The 23,768-nt window shown below is 43.8% G+C and overlaps 1 protein-coding gene across 8 annotated transcripts in view; it reads right to left on the bottom strand.

Annotated features, from left to right (window-relative positions):
* Nucleotides 1-471: 471 nt before the first annotated feature.
* LOC131473693 (girdin-like) overlaps nucleotides 472-23,768 on the bottom strand; it is a 68,433-nt gene continuing 45,136 nt past the window's right edge. The window contains exons 10-38 of one of the 8 annotated variants that reach the window (XM_058651152.1): nucleotides 23,223-23,381; nucleotides 22,999-23,145; nucleotides 22,614-22,758; nucleotides 21,617-21,795; nucleotides 20,531-20,668; nucleotides 19,608-19,791; nucleotides 19,331-19,461; nucleotides 18,524-18,817; nucleotides 17,786-17,968; nucleotides 17,228-17,506; nucleotides 17,030-17,154; nucleotides 16,705-16,843; nucleotides 15,637-15,813; nucleotides 15,393-15,554; nucleotides 13,455-13,732; nucleotides 13,205-13,348; nucleotides 12,399-12,585; nucleotides 12,136-12,281; nucleotides 11,940-12,032; nucleotides 11,078-11,280; nucleotides 10,765-10,812; nucleotides 9,271-9,348; nucleotides 7,335-7,571; nucleotides 7,195-7,248; nucleotides 5,205-5,294; nucleotides 4,536-4,816; nucleotides 3,828-4,275; nucleotides 1,404-1,497; nucleotides 472-736 (exon numbers count right to left, since the gene is read on the bottom strand). In XM_058651152.1, the coding sequence (XP_058507135.1) occupies nucleotides 1,442-1,497; nucleotides 3,828-4,275; nucleotides 4,536-4,816; nucleotides 5,205-5,294; nucleotides 7,195-7,248; nucleotides 7,335-7,571; nucleotides 9,271-9,348; nucleotides 10,765-10,812; nucleotides 11,078-11,280; nucleotides 11,940-12,032; nucleotides 12,136-12,281; nucleotides 12,399-12,585; nucleotides 13,205-13,348; nucleotides 13,455-13,732; nucleotides 15,393-15,554; nucleotides 15,637-15,813; nucleotides 16,705-16,843; nucleotides 17,030-17,154; nucleotides 17,228-17,506; nucleotides 17,786-17,968; nucleotides 18,524-18,817; nucleotides 19,331-19,461; nucleotides 19,608-19,791; nucleotides 20,531-20,668; nucleotides 21,617-21,795; nucleotides 22,614-22,758; nucleotides 22,999-23,145; nucleotides 23,223-23,381 (4,785 nt within the window). In that variant the 3' untranslated portion in view covers nucleotides 472-736; nucleotides 1,404-1,441. Of the gene's footprint in view, nucleotides 4,276-4,535; nucleotides 4,817-5,204; nucleotides 5,295-6,254; nucleotides 6,342-7,194; nucleotides 7,249-7,334; nucleotides 7,572-9,270; nucleotides 9,349-10,764; nucleotides 10,813-11,077; nucleotides 11,281-11,939; nucleotides 12,033-12,135; nucleotides 12,282-12,398; nucleotides 12,586-13,204; nucleotides 13,349-13,454; nucleotides 13,733-15,392; nucleotides 15,555-15,636; nucleotides 15,814-16,704; nucleotides 16,844-17,029; nucleotides 17,155-17,227; nucleotides 17,507-17,785; nucleotides 17,969-18,523; nucleotides 18,818-19,330; nucleotides 19,462-19,607; nucleotides 19,792-20,530; nucleotides 20,669-21,616; nucleotides 21,796-22,613; nucleotides 22,759-22,998; nucleotides 23,146-23,222; nucleotides 23,382-23,768 lie in introns of all 8 variants that reach the window. The other 7 variants (XM_058651154.1, XM_058651151.1, XM_058651153.1 and 4 more) reach the window with 7 other exon arrangements.

Raw genomic sequence — 23,768 nt, 5'->3', positions numbered from 1 at the left:
CACAGATCACACAACCTCCACTCTTTTGATTGGCAGGCAACAGACGGCCAATCAAACCACTGTAATGGCTTCCACTCCCGAGTCCTTTTGGCATCCAGGTGAGCAAAATCCCCACTGAACACATTCCTGTGATTTGATTGGACAAAGGAAGAAGGGGTGATTGGCTGAATGATTGCTCCATGCAAATAGTTTCTTCAGTCTGATAGTGTAGCAGTAAAGTTGAGAGTGAAATGTTTGTGCGGTCATGCTTTAAAAATGGTTTGTAAGAGAACGACTAAACGACGATTCTACTCGCTGCCTGTTTAAGTTCATGGCGTCTGGCAGACGTTGAAGATCCACAAAAAGGTCCAACATGGAGTCGTCAGTCTGGTTTGAGATTGCCCTTTTGGCTGTTGAGTGAACATTGGCACTTCAATCTTACTCCACAGAGACTTAGTGCATCATCAGGAGTCCAACACAATGAAGGACACATGGCAGTGCAATCTGCCACAGCAGTCTTTATAGAAAAAACAAGGTCAATGCAACACTTTCCAATATTTTTCTGTTTCCTTGATTCAAGGAAGAAAAACAAAACAGAGCAAGAAGACACTTTTCTTTACTGGCGTGTCCAGGGTTTAAAAAAAAAAAAAAGAAAGAAAGAATGAAACTAGGGTCAACAATCTTTTCTCACTGCAGAGTCTCAGCAGAAACAATTCTACTAGAGTTCAGACACACAGCTCCAAGGCCACCTGTCTCTCTGAGTCCCAGGCAAGCAGAGAGGAGTGGAGAGAGAGAGAGGGAGAGAGGAAGAAGGAAAAGACAGAAAAGTCGACAGGTTAGAAAAGTAAAGTTCTGAAGGAAATCAGAAAAACAAAGGCAGACAAAATGTGAACAACGGGACTGTCAGTGATGTACAGGAGGAGACAGCAGCCAGCCTGGGTCTACATGCATCGTCAAGGGGGGAAAAGGCAGGAAGGATATCCGCACTACATCAAAGCCATGCAGCAACTATAAGCAGCCTGAACAACAGGTTTTCTTTAACCAGTGAGACACTGAGTGTTCATCTTTACAATGGAGGAGCAGGGACACAGTGAACTCCTGTTGCCGGCAGAGTTTTTGGGAACAGAAATGTTGATTCCCTCCCCAGAGCAACATGGTAAAATGCCCATATGTCATGCAGACGAGGAACCCATCCCATCCCATCCCATCAGGCTCTGAGAACAGGCGTTTGGCACCACGGGGACAGTGGGGGCGACGGACAGCACAGTTGGGGGGGGGGAGCTTTGGGGTAACAGCTTAGACGAAGCAGGGGAAGCAAGTGCGCAGCAGGATGGGCGACATCTGTTACACCATGTTTTAGTTCCCCCAAGCACCCCACCACCCCACCACCCCTTACTCCTCCCACTCGAGCAGCACTCACTCACCACGCGCTCACAGCATGGTACCAGAGAGGGGAAAGGGTTTAGCAGCTTTGCTGCGGCTCCCCGCTCCGGCTTTTAGACTTTCTGCCCTCCACATCTGTAGGACAAAGGCAATGTTTATGTTACATCTGTAGACAGCAACCACAACTGTTTACTGTACACCTGCGTGCACTGTAGATCCCTGTGGATCACTGTAGATCCCTGTGGATCCAGATAAATACAATAAAGCAACTTCAAAAAAACAGCAACTACAAAGAGAGAAAAAAAAAGAAATAAATTAAGAATCTAGATGCAAAGGGATCCACTAGTATCGGCACATGGTAATGCAGTGCTTGTCTTTGATTATAACTTAAGTATTATTCAAACAATCTGTACAAGATCTTGTCAGTCTAAACCAAATATGATTCGGTCAGTGATTCAGTGATGTGTAAATAAACGTTTCCAAACAGCACAATAAAAATGGCGTTCTCTTCATTCGCCAAACAATCTGACCCATGCAAACTTTTCTCAAACTTCCTGTGACAAATCTTTCAAATCATAAAATAATCCCTCTCATCATGTTCCATTACCTTTACGGTCAACTTGCCGCTAAACCGTCTAATCCCCCTTCCTGCCAGATTGTTCTTTGAATGAAGCGGCGCCATTTTGTCACCAGTCCCAGAAAACTGGGTCACACACCTCCCGTCACCCCCCAGTTATACTCAAAAAAAAAAAAAAAAATACAGAGCAGGTGTAAAATGTACAAAAGTAACCATGTTACACGCGTCAAAAGAAACAAAAAGAGGATTAACAAACACATTTTGATCACAGGGATCAAAATCTGAGTGTGAGGTTGAAACAGAACAAAGCCATGCAGTAACATAACAGACACACTCCCACCCAACGACGTGATAAACAGGTGAATGTATTATCTGGCACACGTAACGGCTATAAAGGTCCAGTGTGTAACGTTGAATATGCTTTGGTTTTTGTAGCTTTAGAAGAAGTCGTTAATACGCCCAAACGTTTGTGAAGTGAAAGCTTACGATGCAAAGGAAGAGAAAACAACATCCTCTCTGGTGCGTTAAGGCCACCGTAGTTACTTTTTACACACTGGACCTTTCATTTAAATAACAGCTATTGTGAGATCTGTCCCACAATGCTCTGGTCCTCATCAGGGACAGCTATGCCTGACATTAAGATTGTTTTGTTTTAGTGCTTGTTAAGGCTGAATCCCCAACATTTCTGCTCATGGATAATAAGGTCTGGGTCGTTCTTTCCACGTTCTACGTCCAACAGAGAGACGCTTTCGTCCTAAAACGAGAGTCCAGTCAGTCCAGCGTTCCACGTGCTTAACCACATTTGTTTGTCCTTGTATTCTTTGGGTGCCGAGTGTACATGTGTGGGTACGAGTGGACCTACGTCTTCTTCGTTGTCTCGTTCCACTAACTGGACTAGTATGTATGAACCGTGCAGACTCAAACTGGACGTGTGCTCACATTTGTCCACATCCACTAAATCTACGTCTAACTGTGGACACGCAGATGTGGAAGAAGTTATGACCCAGGCCTGAATAAGCAGAGACACTGAGAGACACTTAACTGTGACCTGCACTCTGCAGCTACAGTATATAACTATAGCAAGGCCACAGAGTTAATGAGGACACAATAACATGGTAACGGCTGTTGGATAGAGGAACATTCAAAGCCCGACTTTAAAGAACAGAATGGGATAGAAAACAGAGGTCAAAACAGGAGGCAATAAAATAAAATAAAAAAAAAACAACAACAAACCACCAGTCAGCACCATGGAAAACAAGAAACCAAAACACCACACACACACACACACACAGACACACAGACACACAGAGAGACAGTGCTCTGATAAATACATGCAGAGGTCGAGGATTGAGCAGTTATCCATCCGTTCTTTCTTTAAAGTCAGGTGTCGTGTGTCAGTGAGTGAACCAGAACCTCGTCATCACTCACACACACCCGTACTCATACCACAGAGACTGGTTGTCCTCTGGGTTCAATGACTGGTCTGAATTACTCGCACCACTGGGGTCCACGCTCTTGTTATAATCTTCCAAACCGGCAGGGCCGGATCTCACTTGGCCGTTTGACTGGCAGTGAGGGTTCTGGTTTTGGGTGGGCGTGTGGTGCTGGGCAGGTGGAGCCGGCGGAGGTTTATTTGCAACGGGCGGCCCACTGATATTACTGACGAGGGAGGGGTTTATAGACAGGAAGGGGAGGTTACTGTCCGTTGACTCACTAAAAATGGAGTCCATGAACACGGACTCTACAGTGAAGGAGGAGCCGAGGAAAGACTCGAGGGTGGAGAGGTCGGGGTCCTCCAGGCTATGACAAGGTAAGCTAACTGATTTGGCCATGGTGGAGGTGGTGATGAGGGCACCTTTAGGGTTGGAGCTTTTGGGGCGGTACTCACTGGGTGTAGGCTGGGAGCGTACAGCAGCCTTGGTGGAAGCGACGGGGGGCGAAGTGTCGACCGACACCGGCTGCCGGCTGTCCTTGGAAAGCAGGTCGTGGATGCTGGTTCGCCGCGTGGTGCCTTCGGCCGTGGAGATGACGCTGCTGGCCCGAGGCAGCGTGGAGGACGCCGAGTCCAGGCGCTCGGAGACGGACGTGGCTTTGCTCTGCGAGGACAGGCTGGAGCGGATTGGGACAGAGCCTCTAACGCGGGTGCTCTCTGCCTTCCGCAGGGTCGGGCGTCCCGGCTGTCCCGAGGACCTCGGTGGACGGTCGGAGGTGAGTGGCGCCGCTCTCCCGCTGGATGAGCGCAGTATACCTCGGCTCTTTGTGCGTTCCTTCTGCACATGCTCAGAAGAAGTGGGGAGGCGAGGAGAGTCGACAGTGAGGTTCTCCTGACTGCCAGACTGAAGAGGACAGAACAAACACCATCAAACACTTCATGCAGATTCATTTTACCGTAAATCACCACATGCTGATTACATCAAATACTGCTGAATTGGTTATCGGATTCATATAAAGTAAACTGATTAGCCATTGCTGTTCCTCTTTTATTTTTTAATGGATTTTTTTTTTTTTTAAATGGCTGCTATTTTAACCTGCAAAAATTGTGTTTTTTTTTCATACAAAACTCAGTCTAGACACGTGTCTGTGTCAGAAGCCTTACCTCAGCAGGATCAATACCCTCATCCAGGAACTGTTGCAGAGAAAGCACCTCATTTGCCGGAGACGCTGTCTTCCTGACCTGGCTCTGGCCGGGGCTGCTCACGGAGGCCGAAGGGTCGTGCGACCTGCGCAGCTGCAGCGGGCTCTGGTGAGAGGCGCGTGAGGAGGTGGGCTGCTGGACTGGACTGCTGCCGCTGCTGGACCACACCTCCTGGTCCAAACTCAGGCTGAACTCTCCGCTGCTCTCACTGTGAGGTCTGCTGAGGCTGCCGTTCAAAGCGCCTGTGGGAACAGGACAGAGGTGATCATGGGGAAATTGATTACAATAGTAAAGTATTACAATATAGTAGTAATAGTAATGAGTTAAAATATTATATCAAATATTCAAATTATTGTTCAGATTTAGTAAAAACAGATGATCTTATTATATTGATTATAAGGCTACAACCAATTTTTCTCACTGATTAATCTCAGTTAATCCCCAAAAACGTGGAACAATCATGTTAAGTCTCACATTTTTACAACATGAATCATTATTTTTAGGTTTCTTTCAGTGAACGCGTCAATTTACAAGGGTTATTTTTAAAAAAGGGAAGCAAAAGAGGACAAAAAGAGTGGTTAGTTGATAAGGAAAGAAGGGTGGAGGGGGTTAAGGGAAGGAGGTGCGTACCTTTGCCCTCCAGAGGAGAGGTGAGGTGGGAGTTATTGTTACTATTACTACTGGTGGTCCTGTTGCTATGGAGACTGGAGGGTCTGGTGGCTGGGTAAGGGACAAGAGGGAAAACACACGCACATAAACACAGGATATGAACGCATATATATACACACACACACACACACACACATACATGTACTCTCAACAACATGTACTAAGACAAAGAGCGACACGTTGCCACACGCAGCGGTTTGAGCAAGTGTTTCCTGCTGGGGCAGCAGATGGCACATGCCAGGCACAGTGACAGGAAGACAGGCTCAGTGCCAGCTCCATCGCCAATATGTCCAGTTAGTAAACAACAGCTACTGATGCAGAGGGCCGAAAAAAAGGCATAAGGAGGTGAATAAGACCACTGGAAACAAGCGGACGTCGATTATGGCAAATTGAATTAGGCTTACTGTCATTACTGTCAACAATTAATCGTCAACTAATTGTATTGGTTTGAATGTTTTTTAATAGAACTTATATGATTTTATAACTTAAAAGTGAATATTTTGCCTCATGTAACAAGGAAATCATTATGATTTAAGAATGTTAGTTTGATGGCAAAATAAGACGTCCCTTATTTCACTTTGTGGTTTTAAAAGCGCTGGTCAACCTTTTTCAACCCTTTTCTGATATTATATTAGGGATGAGACGATACGATGCTCAATATCACTGGATCAGATATCGGACAGATAAGAATGTTTCGTGATAAAAAAATGTGTAGCGATTGGAGAGGAAATTGGATGACTTGTACAACACCAAGAACAAAGAGACAGTGAGAAGGAAAAGAAAGGAAAGGAAATGAAGTGGTGACAGTGTGACCTTGTTCTTTCCTGTGTTCAAGGAGGAAACCAGAGACCGTGAAATAATTCCACACAGGTTCTTGTGACAAGGGTGGCACCAAATTAGAATTTAAAGTAGATCCTTTCACTATGCATCTGTGGCAACATTTTTATTTTACGACTAGGAAACCAGCCCAGTGTTTGTGGCCCAGAGTAGAGTCGAGTACCAGTCACTTACTACAGATGCTACAGGGAACTCTGCACCTAATGTTCAGCTCTACAGGGGAAAGATACAGAGCCACAGCACTGCTGTACACGGGCAGGCCTGACAACACACACACACACACACACACACGGATGCAAACTGTACATCACACCACTAATTCATGCACAATACAAAACAGGATAAGAGACGGATAAATTACAACATAGCAGCTACAAGTTACTTTAAAAATCCATGGGCACTTGAAACTACCATTACTGACTGTGCATATAATGGCTGATGCAGTGCGAGTCATGTCCGGTGTGTGAGAGAGGGTAGACGGCTGTTTCCTTCAGCCATTACTGAGATGTACAGGAAACTGGGCGTGTAGCGGTGGTGTATTGGATTGTCTAAGTGCATTCTGGGAAATCAGCTGCTAAATAGAACTCAGGCGGAGCACTAATGCTCAGCCAATGTCCTGGGGAACCAGTTTAATGAGCTATAGGTTATGTCTCACTGTCAGACAGTGGGCCGTGAAGGTCGGCTGCACGTTCATAAAATAGACAAATACAAAAGATTTTAAATTATGTTTTGTCATTTAGCTTCAAATGCTTATATTTTAAAAAAGATGTTTATGAATTTTGACTTTCTTGTGGACAGATTTGGACCATTTATGGATCATTTACAAAGTGTTTCGCTTTGTACCCTTAACCTCGCTAGTTCTAAACAACTTTTAAAGCAAGTAATTTAAGCTTATACTTATATTTAAAGTAAAATTAACTTTAAATATAATATAATATATAATAATACATATAATATATAACTTAACACATTTTGCACTATAGTTTTGCAGAGGCTGATTCAAAGTTTTCTGGAAGCTTTTCCATCTCTTCTCATCCCTTGTTTGAAAGACCTTCATATTCTAGATTTAAAAAAACAACAAACAAAAAAACGCAGTTAAAATGTCAAATCTTACCTTGGCACTTGGGTTCCTCAGAGGAGCCGGCAACATCCTCACAGGAGACGTTATCTGTTGAGACACAGAAAAAGGCCGATGTTAAGAATCTGCTTTTAATCACACAGAAACTTCCCTTCACAAACAAAAAGCCCTCTGACCTTTAACGTGTAGCCGGTGCTTTGCCCTGCTGTGCCCAGCAGAGGGCAGCGTGAGGGCGGCACAGTCGATGGCGTTGGTGGAGAATGCAAGCTCCTTCATGCGCCGACCGCCACGCCTGCCGCTGCCCGTCATTCCAGCGTCTCCGCCTTCAGCACCGTCTAGATTCTCAGTGCTGCCCGCCCACTGTGAGCCCGGAGCAGCGGCCACTGCCATAGTCTGCAGCAGGTCATTCATGGCTGCGGTCACAGAAAGGGAACATTCAGCAATCATTTATATCTCATCTCATCTCAAGTCAAGTCAAGACGTAGATTTTGCAAGCAAATTATTTTAAAGAAATCCATACACATCAGATAATGAAACCATTTTTCCTTCACCACAGAGGAATTGTGACTTGGGGAAGAAAAATGGCTCAAACTAAATCTACTGTTTAGTCCTGCTAAGACTTATATAGCATCAGTATAGATCCAATACTGGTCAAGATCAGAGGCCCAGATATCAATTAAAGAAACTTCAAATTTGATACGAAGAATCACTTATGACTTATGTGACATCAATGACATGCAACCAGAAAGTGAGTGAGGGATGCAGTCATCATGTGAGTAAAAAAAAAAAGAATGTATCAGAGTGACTCATATGAGTATTGGTAGATACTCAAGGCTGTGATATCAGTATCAAAAACCTTGAAATGGTACCGAGCTATATCCCTACTTGCAGGATGCTAAAGTTGCTAAAGTCTAAAGGACGACTAGCATAAGAGTGAATCATGAATACAATTCTATGACGATGAAAATGTTGATTTCTGATCTCACAGTGCATGCAGGCACACAGAATTATTCAAACAAATAAGTGCATAAACGTGGCAGCCGCATAGTTTTTTTCTTTCAGTCCAGCAAAATCTCAGACAGTTTTTTTTTTGTATTTAAAAGCCGTTTTCCCCCTTTATGCACTTTGCTTATCGAGCTGTACGTGGCACTCTGAGGGCATGCAGCGCTGCTCCGAGCAGCAGCAGCAGCAGCAGCAGCAGCAGCAGCAGCAGCAGCAGCAGCAGGAGTGTTCACAAAAAGATCAGAGCAAGTCAGTGTCAGCAGAATGAGATCTATAATGAAGCAGTGAACACAGAGAGAGAGAAGAAGAAGAGTAAAGGCCTTCATGATGTGAGCGACGGTGATACGACGGCTGATTTTGAAGAGTCATGCTGTAATCAGAGATGGACGCAAACCCAGCAAAGGCGCATGAAATCTCACACGCACACACAAAGCACAAAAAAAACAACAAACAAAAAAACACAGTACATGACAAAGCTGCCCGCTGCACAGTGATTCACACAATCACTAAACTAAAAATTAAACAATGACACTCAGAACTAAGGAAAAGGAAAATTCAAACTGAAGACAGTGAAAGACAGAATTTCCCTTATGTCATAGCAGCATTTTTTTTTTTTTTTTTTTCCCTATCCCATAAGTGAAGTTTGTGTTGTACATTCATCAGTTTGCGGTGAGAATAAAGTGAGAGTTCTGAATGCTGTTGAAAGCGAAACACACTACAGGACAAAGAGGAGGCGGCAGACACGAGGAGGAGGAGGAGGAGGAGGAGGAGGAGGAGACGGAGAGGTTGAGGCATCTAGGAAGAAAAAAAAAAAAAGGGATAGTCACTGATGTCCCTGAACACAGCATAGGGGTGTGATGACCATACAGAAAATGTTGGTAAATCTTTGGAAGATATCTCTTCAGGGTACAATTAGGATAGAACCTTGAATATAAAATGGAAATGAATCCAAATGAAGTACTGCGTTAGACGCTGTCACTGCCACACCCCCACCACCGCTGACACCCTGAAATCAGTGACTCTCCCTTCTTTGTTTCTCCTCGCATGACGATGACGGAGAGAGGAGGCGGGGGGGAAGGAGACTAGCACGGCGGCTAACGGAGGTCTTACACATGGAGCGCCGGTAGATGGCTTTGGCCTTGTCTTTGTCCTTGGATCTGTTCCTCATGAAAGGCAACCTTTTTATAGCTGTCGGAGCGCAGCCAGAGGAGACGGAGAGGAGCAGACAGACAGAGACAGAGAGAGATGGAGAGACAGCACAGTCCAGGAGGAGGTGGAGGAAAAGAAAAAAAAAAAAGAGGAAAAAAAGGAGGGCAGAACAGAAGGATGTGGTTAACGTTATGACAAAGAGAGTCAGGGGAGAGATGCAGAGAGTGAGCGGAGCGCCTGGACACTCAACCGGACATCAGAGAACAATCTAACAGACACCACGACCTCTGGACTTAGTGAATCACCTCCTTAAAAGTCCATTGGAGTTTAATAAAAATAAATAACTTAGTTCAGACCACTCCCACTTTAACACACTGAGGTGGTTTAAATTCTTGTGGTGCATTGTACACTGACATGAATACAAATCTGTATGTTACAGTGAAAAACAGCTATAAAACCACACTTCTTACACAACAGGGATGTTAATGAAGCTGAAACATCTACAAACTCTTAGTGCTAATGTGTTTTGTAAAGCTTGTACTCAGACACTTAGTTGCTTTGTAAGCTTTGTAGAGACTGTTAGACGCCGTCACTGTAATATTGAGAAATAAATAATAAAAATGTAGTTCTTTTCCGACACTCTTTCTCACCCGACTTATTGAAAACCTGACTATTATTCTTTAAAAGGGCAGACTTTTTAACAAAAACACATTATGCAAACAAATACATCGAAACATTACACACACACACACACACAGTGTCATGTAAATGTCCATGAGCATAGTACTACTGATCTGAAAGCAAAACACAACACAAGTGTCGACACATCACTACACCTAGATGAGACACAGTAGTCGAGGAGCATTAAAGGGTGCAAAACTGCAGTGATTCCCAAAAAACAATAGCAAGTGCTCACTTTTGTAGTCACTGCATGCACTAACCTGTGCAACAGTGAATGCACTTCCTCCAGCATAGGATGATTAAAGTTTAATCTTAATGTCTTTGGTGCAGTTGTTGTAAAGTGCATTGAAATACTCTCTCTTATACTATATGTTCTAGCTTATTACACCTAAATCTACTTGTTCTTGTCCAGCTACACAAAATACAATATGACAGACCTAAATGATCCCACAATGCATTGCACCATTTAATAGGTATGATGCTACGTTAGAGGGCGTCTCTTTCTCATTTGCGGGTGAACTGCACAGATCAGCACGTTGACACGTGATTAAAGCGGCCTCTTACATAAGTTTATATAAATCAAGCGCTCCATCGGTTTCTTGTCTTTTTTTTGGAGCCGCTGTGTGGAGTCAACCGCGTGCTGCTGCTGCACAGCTCAACCCAGGACTCTCTAGGACAGCTGAGTGACACAGACAATGGACTCACGAAAACATGCTCTGAGAGACGTGACAGTCGGGTCACAAACCCCGCCCACCCTCCCCATCCGCAGCATACCATTGGTGGAACCCTGCCCTGGGGCATGGGAGTGCTGCCCTCTCCTCCCTTTGCAGAGAGAGAAGCAAAGGAGCGGTTAAAGGAGGAGAGAACCATTCACACAGACACTCACACACACATTGAGCAGCAGTGTGTATTCTGACTTTGTTGGGACATTAGTTGTGATATCTTTCATTTGTATAGAGTATGTACTGATGTGCATGTATGTATAGTGTTTTTTGGGGATGTGCTGCACAACAAATCTCGTATTATTTAGTGCACAGACAATCAAGGTTTCCCTTGAATTGACAGGATGTGTTTCCTTGGTACTCACTGCTGCTCTTCCTCTGTGTGAGCGTGTCGTCCAGAGAGTTGGAGCCGGAGCCGATAGACGAGCTGTCCTGGCTGTCCGGAGGGAAGCTCAGGAAAGCGTCGCTGTACTCAGAGCGGGACGGCGTCAGCGTGAGGGAGCGCATCCTTTCGCGGCTCTTCGGATTGATCAGCTTCTTCACCTGCAGCTTGATCCAGTTCCCACGCCTTTGTTCATGAAGATGGAAGAAAAGGAGAGAGTGGAAAAAGTAACGCATGATTCAATCGAGAAGAAGGCAGCGATGAAAAAAATTACAGATGCCACCACTAAAGTGTGACAACCAGGAAAAAAACATGGAACGCAGGATGATTGTTTCCTGTGTGTTACACTTTATTGCAGCCTCTATACAATACAAGAGTCAGCCAGTAAGCATGATTTCTTTCATTATTGTACATTAATGTGAATTATTCAAGCCCCTTTTCCACTCATGAAAAACACACTAATATCTGTTATTTGTCTGCAGTAAGAATGAAAATGTTCAATAACAATCTCTGCAGCAGTGATGTAAACATGACAACATGACATTTCATCTTCTACTGCTTTAGTTAGGTTCAGTGTCACTTGTTAGTTGCAGAGTCTGCACTTTTTCCCAGTGCATTATAACGTGCACAGTTCAGACGGCAAACTAAAAACATCCTTCTGTTGTGAGTTGCTCTTCCCATTTCAGTCGTGTCGGCTATTCACTGAGTGTTTGAAGTTTAACACGACGAAGGAAAAAAAAAAGGGAAACAGTTGCTAAATGACTAGATGATTCAACTCTGATTGAGGTCACAAAATCAGTACACACTTTTTTGGTCCTTCACTCATCATGGAGTAGCTGTTTTACCTGCGTGGAGGTGAGGGGTCGTAGAACTTGTACTGGTCCATGATCTTCTCCTCAAGTTTTTCCTTCTGTCTCCTCAGCTCATTCAGTTTGTCACTAAAACAGAGAGACATTCATTCATTCATTCATTCAGTACATGCATCTATTGTTTTGAGGTCTGTTGTCCATTTTAAACAAAAACACATCATCGGGGGTTTACATGTATTGTCTTTGCTCAACGTGGAAGAGGTCCTTGCTCTCCATGGTCTGCTCCAGCAGCGTGCGATTCTGCAGCATCAGAGTCTGGATCTGATCCAACAGGTGACGATTCTCCTCCTCCAGGTTTCCTTTCAGCTGACTCAACAACTAACACACACAGGGATAAATTAGTGAGATGATACAAGATCTGGACAGAAGAGAAGAGAAGAGAAGAGAAGAGAAGAGAAGAGAAGAGAAGAGAAGAGAAGACTGATCTCTCCTCACTTCACACTGGTTGGTGAGCTTGGTGGAGGTGATGTCCAGCTGCTGGTACTGTTCCTTCAGTTTGGAGAACTCGGCCTCCAGCTTGGTCTGCTCCAGCTTGGCGCTGTTTAACAGGCTCTTTGTGTTCTTATGGTCCGACTGGAGATTCTCATTGTCCTTCACCAGCTGACGATAAGTAGAGTTCAGTCTAAGGACAGAGCAGAGTGACTCCTCAATATACACAGACGTTATCTTCCACTGCACACCAAAATGTATCCAGGTTCTATTTAAATATGATTATAATTTGATGACACCCACATCTGACATTAACACACAACGCTAACAAATGGCTGCTTCCTGCATTAGTCATTATCTCGTCTTATCTGTATTTGCTAAGGATGGAACACATGTGATTTTATTGTTCATTATAATACAAAGCACTCACAAGAAGTTCATTGTGGTGAATTTCCATTAGCGGGGAGGTAGTTGTGATGGGAGAACAATGACTCACATTTCCCACAAATGACTAGCTCACCAACATACAGTCCTGGTGATTCATTTTTCAGTCATTAGAGGTCTTTATGATTTATAATTATTTCACTTTCACAAAAACGTATCCTGCCGCTGTGAGAAGAAGAGATCTCGGTGTGTTTTGGTTATCACAATAATAAATGTTCACATTGTTCCAAATCAAACCTGTGATTGTATTTGCACAGTAAATCATTTCTACCTGAATCTCCACTGTCCCACATCTCTGGTGTAACTGTGCTAAAAGGTTAACATGTTATCTATACTGAACAGGTTTAGATATTACAATGAACAATGACCTGTCGTTTTCCTCTTTGAGCAGTTTGTATTGGTCAGCTGTGGCTCTGTGTTCCTGGTTGTCCTGTGCTATTCTCTCCTGCTGCTCCTTCAGGTTTTTCTCCATCTCCTCCAGCTCGCCCTTCCTCTGCAGCAGCTGCTTGTATCTGGGTTTCATGAAAAAACACATACACATTACAAACTGTTCTGCTACTGTAGCAGATGTAGTTTCATTATCCAAGGCCACCCCCATCCTTGAAGACCCCGTCTCACTTGTCCTCCAGGTCCCTGTGCTGCTGCTCCAGGCTCTTGTGGGAACTCTTCAGGCCCCTGTTTTTTCCTATCAGGGCTTCGTAATCCACCGCCTGCATCTCGTGCAGCGCAGCAAGCTTCTCGTGGTCTCGCAGGAGCAGCTCGTAGGTGGTCCTCACATCCTCCTTCTCCTTCAGCGCTCCGTCACGCTCGCCTTCCACGCTGCTCTGCTGAGTCTGCAGCTGTGCATTGTGGGCCATGAGGGCCGCGCTCTGCGAGCTCAGGGTAGAGGTCTCCACCTGAAGGAGGAAGGCGGAGAGAGAGAGAGAGAGAGAGGGAGAGAGAGGAAGAGGAAAAATAAGAGAAGATGACAGAGGAAGGACATGGGTGAGATGATAATATAATACAAGAAAAGAAGTAAAGAATAGAGTTGACATTTTGTCACTTTCTAATTAAAAGTACGAGTTTGCATGTTCTCCCCGTGTGTGCGTGGGTTCTCTCCGGGTACTCCGGCTTCCTCCCACAGTCCAAAAACATGCAATGTGGGGATAGGTAAATTGGACACTCCAAATTGACCATAGGAGTGAGTGTGAGAGTGAATGGTTGTTTGTCTCTATCTGTGTGTGGCCCTGCGATGGACTGGCGAACTGTCCAGGGTGTACCCCGCCTATCGCCCGATGTAGCTGAGATTGGCACAGCACCCCCCGCGACCCTCTGGTTGAGGATAAAGCGGTAGATGATGATGATGATGATGATGATTTTCTTCTGTGGGGAGTTCAGTATTTGGCTCCTGTTGGTGTCAGTGAGTAGAGTTTTTTGCTATTCCAGTCTACAGGGGGCGCTGTGTCTCTATTCTTCCCTTCCTCTTTGCTGTAATCTCCATTTACAACAGAACAGCAGGATATTTTTTTCTTTTCATATTTCCTTTGTGGTCACAGCGGTTTCCTGGTTTCAAATCCCTCTCCAGTCATCATCTAGTGTGTGTTTGCAAACTCTGACACACACAGACACACACAGACACACAGAGGACAGGTGGTGACACCCTTTCTCTACATTGACAAACACCTCTTTTAAGTACACACACACACACACACACACACCTGCCTTACATATGCTCTCACACGTCTCACGCCATGAGACCTACTAAGACCCGAGATGACAGCCAGAGCCGGGTGCACGGTCAGTGTAAATCCTGTCGCTCCATAAGAAGGGTTTGAATTGCTTCCAAACAGGAAGCATAAATCCTCTACAGGGATCTCAGCAGCCTGACACGACAACTGCACCAACACAGCAATGTAGAGAAAAGCCTGGACGACCCTACTATGATCATATCTTTATGACACATGCATCATCACTGCTCCTGTTTATAGTGAATATCCATATGAAAAAGGGTTGGACGTTATTTAATTTGAATTATTATTTAATTAATAATTTAATTATTTAAATTTAGTTATTTAATTTCATTGTCACTGCTTGTCATAGCATTAAGTAAAGGTTGTTTCTAGTTTTGCATCGGAGCTGAACAATTTAGTGTTTTCAAATTGAAATCGCAATTTTAAATAACACAATTATGACATTGCAGAGGTTGTCATTTAGGATCAATGGTTTATACTGTATTTGTGTTGGTCTCAGTGATGGTAAACCATGTAGTTCAGTATTTCTTGCATTAGAATATGGAGTAGTTAACTCAATTGTTTAAAATCTATGACAACGTGAGTGTTAACTCATTATATTCTTTTATCAAATCGCAGTTGTGACATCTAGCAGAAAAAAAACACAATTAAATATCTTTCCTGAATAATTAAGCCATAGTTTAGGTCTCAACTCTGACCGCCAGTGGTTTCACACATTCAGTTTTATCCTTGTAGCTTTTCCTCTCTATCTAATAGATTCCTCTGTTGTCCGACTGTTGTGAGGCCACAGTTGTGTGAGTTTTGAAGGATGTGCGTGAGGTTTTACCTGCAGCTTGGCGTTCTGCGTCTGCAGTGTTGTGTTGTTCTCCTGTAAAGACGCCGTCTGTCTCTGCACGGCCACAATCTGAGCCTGCAGATTGGAGCTTTGAGTTTCCAGTTGTTTGAGTTGGCTCCTCAGGGCGGCCTTCTCGGCCTGCAGTGTGGCATTCTGGGTAAAACACACACATGTAATATGATATTAGATGTGGGAAAATACAAGCTTTGTGTGCGTCTGCTGTGCGTTTACTTACATTCCTCTCCACCTCAATGAGCCTGTCTTTGACTTTCAGCAGCTCCCTGGTGGCTTCATGGCTCTCCTTCTCCCATTTACTGACACACTGAGAGTCCTCCCCTCCTCTAGGGGGCGAGCTCAGCACCATCCTCTCCTCCTCCTCCCTCTGACGCAGCGCTTCGTAGTTTTTCTTCACCTTGGAGGAGAAAAATAAGTATAAAATAAGCCTTCAGTGCATTAAAAATAACATTTCTGATATAAACTCACATCAGTCACATCAGAAAAGATCTATTACAGTTTCACTGCTGCATTTCAGAGTTCCTCCACAGATGCCTCGACATTTAAAGTGACTTCAAAACCTGAGCATCTCTTCAGTGTGAGCAGACATCCTCCTCTCTTCCACTCCTCCTCTCCCAGACTCCTGCCGCCTCATGAATAGATAAACTGGCTGATAAGAGTTGGAAGAGTGGAGGAATAAATAATGCATCTGCCTCGGGAGGCCCTCAGTGTTTTAGACTGCAGACTTTTTTTTTTTTTACTTTGTGGATTGTGTTTTTATGCTGGACAGTGGTGGTGCTGCAGGTTTTACTGCAGGTATGTGGTTGATTATTATTATTATTATTACTACAATGGATTTCTGTGTGTGTTACCCATAGATATAGTCTTGTGGTTTGCACGCGGAGTCTAACTAGGAAGTTACAATTTATTGAATGGCCACCAGGGGGCAAAAGAAAAATCCACATAGTATATGGGAAAATGAATCCTTGTCTCTAACCTCCTTTATTATATCAGTAAACATTTCTCTGAGGAACTTATGGTCTCAAAATAAAGCATAGTGGACACCAGTGTGATCGACACCTTGTACTATCCAATAGCTGCCTGGTTGCAGGTGTTGTCATTGAATTTCCGCATCTGAAAAAAGATGGGAGTTTGTTCTTTGACCAGAAGACTGAATCCTCTTTTTATATTTGGTCAAAGGTGTAGTGCTGTCAACGGTTGTAGGGTGTAAGCAGGATGTACACTGCCTCTCACCTAAATCAGCTGGTACTGACTCGGATTAGAAGGGTGTACAGTTTGTATAACTTACCGTCTTTAGTTCTTGCCGAAGTTGCTGGTTGAGGTTTGAGGACTCCTGCAGTCTGGCCTCTAGAGCAGCAATCTTCTCCTCTTTAATCTCCAAAGATGATTTCAGTGTCGACTCTAGTTTGGTTTCCAGGAGCTTGAACCTAAGAATAAAGCCTTGGTTAGTGGATGCTTGGAGTCCAAAATGTGAAAACACAGGTGCCATCAACCCACTTTTACAGATTTTAAACCAAAGAGGATCAGGCTCTGGTCTAAGTTTGAACCCCCGGGTTGAAACAATGCTAGAAAATTCAATTTAGGGACATGTGTGAGTGTTTGTGAGCCGTTACCTGTCGTCGGAGTTCTCGTCATGTAGCAGCCTTTCCTTGTTCAGTCCGATCTTCTCCAACTGATGGGTCAGTTTGTCCAGATCATTATTCATCTGCTGAGTCCGCAGCTTCTCAGTCACAAGCTCCTAAATGCAGCACAAACAGAGTATGAATATAACGCAGAAAATCAGGATATTTTAAAATAAGAGCTTGGTGTACCTCTCTGAGAGTGATGAGGGTCTTCTTATCGATGGAGGCCAGTTTGACCAGCTCCTTGTTCTCTCGCTCCAGGTCTTTGACTCTCGTGCACGAGTCCCTGAAGAAGATCATCTCCTTGCCCATAGTTCGATTCTCTTTCTCCAAACTGGTGATGCGCTGGTTGTTGTCCTCCAGCGTGGAGTCACGGATCTCGGCCTGTTGCCTCAGCCGTTTGTTTTCCTTCTCCAGGAGCTTCTTGTCTTTCTCCAGCAGGGAGCTTTCCTGCTCCAGAGTCTTGTTCTGGGGAATAACGGCACATAGTGCAGAGCAGATGGATACAACGTCATTTGACGGGATTATGCCTAGTCTAAATGCCTTATAAATACATGTTTGGCTAAAACTTGACACAGATTAGTGCAGGGCCAAAATTAATCTGGGATAATCCAAATCTGCTGGGGCAACATGCTGTAACTTTATTGCTGCACAGGCATCAATTAACTTCTCAATTATTTATTTATTTATTTATTTCACAGACAAAGTTCTTGTTGATTGCTCTACCAAACATTTTCTTCCCCCTACCTCCTGCTCCAGCTGCTCCAGGCGTTTGCTGGAGATCTTCAGCTCCTCCAGGTTGCGTTGGAGGGCTTGATTCTCAGTCTCCACCTCTTGAAGCTCCACCTCCAGCTGCTGAATTTTCTTGCTGCTGTTCTCTAAAGCCTTCTGCAGCCGTTGGTTCTCTGTATCTAGGCCCTGGTAACTCACCTGGGAGGGAAAGATTAGGATATTATAAGCATCAATGAACTAGTTGTCTCACTCCCTGATGTGACTGCACGGCCGCTTTTCCACTGGTCAAAGAGAAATCTACTAACACATTTGGCTTTTTCCATACAAGGACAATGAGTATGACTGGCATTCACTCTTAGGCCAAATGACTCTGCAGTAAAGACACAAGACACGTGACTCACCACACTGAATTCACCTTTATTTTGGCAAACTGGACGATGATGCTTCTCTTACTCTTACTTTATAATGTGCACTATCCAAGTGAAAAACAACAACAGTGTTTTCTCCCGCTGTGTGCTGCATTTCCCACTTCCAACATATGTTGTGTTCCAATGTGTTTGTGGCATCAAATGTGACTCACATGGGAAAAGGAAGAGGCAAACATTCCACTTGCAATGGAAAATGAGCCAATTTCCTTTTGTTTTGGCAAATTTCAGAGGCAGTTTCTCCGTGTTTGAAAAGCCCACATGTAGCAACTGCTGAAAGAGATACTCTATATGTCAGATCTCTGTGTCTGACGTCCTGATCTCTTACCTCTAATCTCTCCGTCTTCTTGGATGAAGCTTTGAGCAGCTCCAGGCTGCGCTTCAGCTGGCTCTTCTCACTCTCCAGCTCCATGTTCTCAGCCTCCAGCTGAGCAGCCTTGGCTCCGGCCGACCGGAGGCTCTCAGCCGAGCGCCGGAGCTCCAGGTTCTCCTCCTCCAGCTGGGAATTCTCCTTTTCCAGAGCCTCCAGCTGGAAGGCCATGTTCTTCAGCGCATCCAGCTTCTTCTTTAAACGCCGGCCCTCTGCCTCCAGGTCCGTGTTCTCCTTCTCCAAGGAACACACCTACACACATGATGATGATGGTGGTGGTTGGTGGAGTGTAACCAAATCGCTGCACTTTGATTTATCTTGCAGTCTAGTACTAGATTGTGGCCTAGTCTGGTCTTCATAAAATAAATAAATAAATAAATTATCAAATTAAATAAAACACAAAACACTTAACATGGATAGCTCACTCTACTGCTCCAAAGTCTTTGGAGAAAACATTAAGTTAAGGTAAGTGTACACTTAAGCTCATGCAGATTTTATGAGAAAAGCCACACGTTAAGGGGCTTAAATGCAGCTTCTTGGCACACGGAGGGCGAAGAGCACAGATTTCATAAAACTTGACCCATCACTTTAAGCTACTAAGCTGCAAATTATCTGGAATGCAAAAGAGCAAAATAAAAACTGCTATGTACTACTTTGGTAAGTGTGGAAATCTTTGTTTAGGTATAAAACAAGACATTTGAAGATGTCATCAATTAGACATACATGGCAAAACAGACTTTTCAGGCATTTCAAAATGCAACAGACCTTTTCACACGTGATTCCAAGGCTGGCGACTTTCTTCTGCAGACTCTCTTTGTCCCTTTCCAGCTTCTCCACCTGAATCTCAAGCTCCTCTGCCCTCTCCCCTCTCTCCTTCATCACCTCCAGCTCCTTCCCTGCACACAAAAGATAACAAATTCTCAAATACTTATCCTGTGAATTGAAAATAGCATCTCAGTGTCTACTAAATTAAACCTGAAATTCAAGGTAGACAGACAGAAAACAAACACATCCGCCACTCATTGGAGTGATTGAGACTCACGTAGTTGTTTCCTTTCAAACTCCATCTTATTGAGTTTGCCGGTGGTCTCACAGATGGACTCGTGGAGAATGCGATTCTCCTTCTCCACGTCCTTGACTCGGGCCTCGGCGCCGACCTGGCAGCGCTGACGCAGAGACGCCACCGTCTGACTCAGGTGCTTGTTCTCCTGCTCCAGACCCTTCAGCTGGAGAACACACAGCACAGAAGTCATGTTTATTACGAATGATTCAGAGTTAGTGATGGAACAACAGCATGCAAAACAGCATTTAATCCTATTATTATTATAATATATTTTGGAACAGAATTAAATCACTTAGATTTCATCCCTTTACAACCACAGTGATCTGTAATGGCAGCATGTTTGCTGCAGCTCGTCTAGGCTGGATTTGACAAATCAGATGGTTAAACTAATCTACGGTGTCAGATTTGGGTCAAACAGCAGTCAAGTTACTGCAGACACACAGTGGGCCACACTGCATCAGAGCTGTGTGCAGTCAATAAAACATAGTGGGTACTGTAGCTCTGCGAATTGTTTTTACGGTTTCTTTGCGGAGCCGAGCGCAAATCGATCGAACAAAGATTGCTCTCTTGAGCAAATGACACCGCTTCGAGTCACGTTGTTTCCTTGGAGATTCTGGGAAACGAGAGTCAATGGCGGGTTTTGTGGAGAGCGCGTCGTGTATGACGCACATTGTTCAAATCTCCACGTTTGTCTGTGTCTGACCGTGTGTACCATGTCCAGTACACAAACCACAGCATTAGCTACATGCTAAAGCACACAAATGCTCCATGTGATTATAATTATCATTCCTGCATAAGTTGGTCTGTGCAATGTATTAAATTGACCACATTTATGTGGCATTTAGGCAAGAAAAAACAAGACTAATGCATTTTATACTGTGTGTGTGTGTGTATGTGTGTACCTGTCGCTCAGAATTCTCTCTGAGGGTTTCGAGAGTTTTCTCCAGCAGAGCCTTCTCCTTCATCAGGTCAGTGCTGAGAGACTCTGCACAGCGGAGCGACTCCCTGTCTGTGGTCAGTTCAGTCTGCAGCTGCTCCAGCTGCAAACACGCAAAGACACATTTTCAAAACGTCGCACTGTCCCGATTTGGTTTGAATTATTTTGTATTCAAGAGTATTCAAGATAATGACCTTATGGTGGCTGTCAATTCTATCAACTTAAAAGCAACATTTTCTAATTTTTCATTATATTTTCTACCCTATTACTGTAATCATCCTTAATCCATAAACTAACATAAAGCTGTTTTCAAACTAGCTTTTGTCCCTAAAAAAGACATGTAATCCCCAACTAACTGGTATTTTTCACATTTTTCACACAATCACATTTTAATAACACTTGGTTCAAGACGTCAAGAAAGATAATCACTTTTGAATGTTCTCTTTGTGAGAGAAAAAGACAATTTTATGCTTTTGATTCAGAGGAAACAGAGAGACACTTATGTTTCTGAAAACAGCCGAGAGACTTCTCTTAGTGAGGGGCATTAAAGAGTCGGAGGCTGCAAAAGAAAATGCAAGAAGCTGCCTGGATTTACAGCTTTGCTTTCATCCTCCTATCCACCCTTCTCTATGCACTCTCCTTTCTCTGTTTTATTCCTGCCACTGTGTGAAAAGGTCTACAGGCAAGTGTTAGGGTGATGTATTATAGAGGAGTGCCTGTCCAATATGCTAATCATGGCTGTGAGACTGAGAAGGGGCAGAACAAGGGGCAAATGAACTGCAAGCGGTTTCTAACCAATAAGGAAAATTTCTTTATTTAGTCAGAAGATTTGAAAAGTGCCAGGGGAGTTTGTCATGATGCAACTCCTTCTACAGGCCTATTCTGAGGTAAGTTTATGATTTCAACCTCTGAAATATCTGAACTCAAAGTCCATCGTGTCAAATGTGATATATATGATGCCACAGTACATCTCAGTGGATCGTATTAGAAATAATCTGCCTTTGACTCTTATCCAGTCCAGAAAACCACTTAACTACAGGTAATTACTCACCGTTTGGTTGAGTTTCTGGTTTTCTTGGCTGACTTTAGCCAGTTTTGCCACAGTGTCCTGGCTGGCTGCTCCTCTGAGCTCCTCCACACTCTTCAGCAGCGTCTGGTTTTCTTTCTCAAGCTTCAACAGGCGACTTGAGGTCAAGTCGTTTACCTCCTCGCCCAGAGACTTCTGAGGGACTGAGTCAAAGACAACCAGGACATTTCAGACTACTTTCACAAATGTTATTAACACAAAAACACACTGGTTTAACTTTACAGGTCCTAAAGCCTTTTAAGTGCCATTTTAACAAATCAATCTCACACCCCTCCCTTAACCAGATCCCTGGCCACTTAAACCTCTTAACAGGCTTTATAAGCCAAATGCACAGATTACCCTCCAGGAGCGACTGAATATTAATTACAGCTCTTAACCAAGTGGAAAGAAAACACAGTGGAGGCTGGCAAATGCACGAGGGCCATAGAGATGACACCAGGACAAGAGCCATTAACCAAAGCCTGCTCTGTACAACCTTCTGAAGATCTTCAACCTGGCCAAGACCCATTCTTTCCTATTGTATGCTTTTAAATGCATATATTTGGCTCCTGATAAAATAATAATCCACAATAGCCCAGCACTGTAAAATCCCAGAAAAAGTTTCAGCTTTAACCTCATTTATGGTCTTTTAACAGAGATCCATGCTCTTACTTTCCAACACTGTTGTTTCCCATTAGTTTTCTAAAATTAAGCTTTTTCTACTTCAGAGAATGAGCTTCCTGTTTCAATTACCATGCACATGCCCAGTAGTGCACCTGTCTGGTCATGTGATTATGTTTTAAGGTGTGTTAGTGTGGACGCAGATCACGTCTGATGAAGAGCTGAAACACATTTTTATCTGAACACCGCCGTTCACCCTGTTTCAGCTGGGATTGGCACCAGTGTCACCCACGGCCCTCGTGGAGGATAAAGTGGTAGAAGATGGATGGACTTAGTAGCATGGATGAAGCCTATGTCTTACTTTCAGTGAGGTCTGGTGTCTTAGATAGTTGCTCCAGCTCCCAGCCCAGGTGCAGGGACTCGTCCATGCTCTGTTTCTGCGCCATCTCGAGCCCAAGGTTCTCCTCTAACAGCTCCTCCATTCTCTTACGGTCCATGTCCCTCTCCTGGAGAGAACAGAGGCCAAATACTGAATACACAACAGCTGAAAGAACTGTACTGTCTTCTTCTTTTTACATAAATAAAGAAAATGAGTTTAAATTATGAATAAAAAAACATGGAAATAAAGTTATTATTCCTGATTTTTGATTTTAACTCCTATTAATTTGATTTTAACTGCTATTGCGCGCAAACAAATGAAGCATCACTGTAGTCTGTACTGACACAACATGAATCCATCATCTCACCCTCTCCAGGTCATGGATCTTGGATTTAAGCTGCAGATTCTCTTTCTCTAGGAGATGCAGTTTGTCAGAACGCGTCCTGCTGGCATCCAGCTGTTCCTCCAACATGCTCTTAGTCTCCAGTAAGACCTGGTTGTCCTCCTTCAGCTCCTACAGAATAACACACATTTTAGTTTTTCCCATACATACTGTATATGCTTGTGTGTTATAGCTTGACAGTGGCGTACCTCGACTCTGGCCTTGAAAAACTCGATGTCGTGAAGTTTCTCCCTGTATCGGCTCAGCTCGCTCTCCAGTTTGTCCACACGGATGGCTTTCTCTCTGAGGGAGTCCAGCTCATCGCGGTAGGCCCGAGCCGAGCGAGCGTCCGACAGCAGCTGGTAGCTCTGCAGGAGGTAGAAATGGAGGAAATTAGACTGCAACTTTCACACTTTCATAATTGATTAATCTCTCGATTATTTTGTCAGTGAATCGATTAGTTGCTTGTCCATAAAATGTCAGAAAATGTTTGAACTTGTGTTTTTAACTTCTAACTTCTATAACTTCTTTCTTATACAGAGCAAAGAAATCATCAAATATTGACATTTCTTGTTTTAGTTAAAAGACACTAAAACTGATGGATTGATTATAACAAATCCTTTAATCTAGTAATTGATTAATAATTGACTTATCATTGCAGCCCTAGTGGAGACGTTTGCAAAAAAGCATTCACATCTCTACATAAGGAAGTGCAGGAACACAGATGTTCTCACAGATGTGCTTTTCTTTATAAG

This window comes from Solea solea, chromosome 15, assembly GCF_958295425.1.
Source record: "Solea solea chromosome 15, fSolSol10.1, whole genome shotgun sequence".
NCBI classification, from domain to species: domain Eukaryota; kingdom Metazoa; phylum Chordata; class Actinopteri; order Pleuronectiformes; family Soleidae; genus Solea; species Solea solea.
The sequence above is the reverse complement of the archived record's forward strand: the minus strand, read 5'-3'. Positions and strand labels throughout refer to the sequence as shown.